This window comes from Empidonax traillii, unplaced genomic scaffold (genome assembly GCF_003031625.1).
Source record: "Empidonax traillii isolate 1590-97213 ecotype Southwest subspecies unplaced genomic scaffold, ASM303162v1 scaffold2433:size24553, whole genome shotgun sequence".
NCBI classification, from domain to species: Eukaryota; Metazoa; Chordata; class Aves; order Passeriformes; family Tyrannidae; genus Empidonax; species Empidonax traillii.
In genome coordinates, this window is record NW_020957626.1 from 7,014 (window position 1) to 7,912 (window position 899).

The window sequence follows — 899 nt, forward strand, 5'->3', positions numbered from 1 at the left end:
TGCCCGATCCCTGCGCTCTCCCCTGCAGGGCTGTGGGCGCAGATGAGGCTGGAGGAGACCGGCGGGGCTCTGCGAGCGCCCGGCGAGTCCGTGCTCCTCTCCTGCCGCGGGTCCGGGTTCACCTTCGAGAATCATCCCATTTGGTGGTACCGTCAGGCACCCAGAGGCAGACCCGACTGGGTGTCCATTGACAGCCCTGATTTCTCTCACGATGAATACGGCCCAGCAATAGAGGGTCGAGCCTTCATGTTCAGAGACAAGTCCCGGTCCGAGGTTTATCTGTCCCTGCGGGAGCTGCAGCCCTGGGACTCTGCCCGATACTCCTGCGCTGCTCTCACGGCGACAGGAAACCCAGCCGAGCTTTAACACAAACCTGATGGCACAGAGAGCACGAGATTTGGAGATGGAGATTTCTAAAGTAGCTCAGGGCTGTTCTCCTGGAATCGGGGGCCATCACTGTTCTCTGCAGGTGGTTCTGGCCTTTCTTCCAAAGCTCTTTTTCCCACAATGACAAATACAATGTTTTATTCTTTAGTAGTGGTTCAAAGTGCTTCTATCACTCAAGCAGCCTGATCACTCTGCCTGGCTCCAGCCCCTCTCTGCCTTCCTTTGGTCTCCTTTCCTGGGGCACCCCTGAAGCACCTGGGAGATAAAGTTACCTTGCAGTGCACCATAAGTGAAGACAATATGAGATATTACTGCATGTCCAGGTACCATCAGGGCCTGGGTGATATCTATGGAGAAGGTTCCCAAGATCACTTTAAGGGATCCCTACGGAGCTCCATGAACAGATTCACACTGCAGATCCTGGCAGCACAGCCAGGGGATGCAGCAAAGCATTATGTGGAGCAGCATCACCCTAGAGCAGCTGTGCAGCAGAGTGGAACAAAAACTGACTG

At 54.9% G+C, this 899-nt stretch overlaps 1 gene segment (V, D, J or C); it reads left to right on the forward strand.

The window, feature by feature from the left end:
* Window positions 1–42: 42 nt before the first annotated feature.
* On the forward strand, window positions 43–366 carry LOC114071922. The segment is given in 1 exon segment: window positions 43–366. A coding segment is annotated over 1 exon segment (324 nt).
* The last annotated feature ends 533 nt before the right edge of the window (window positions 367–899 follow it).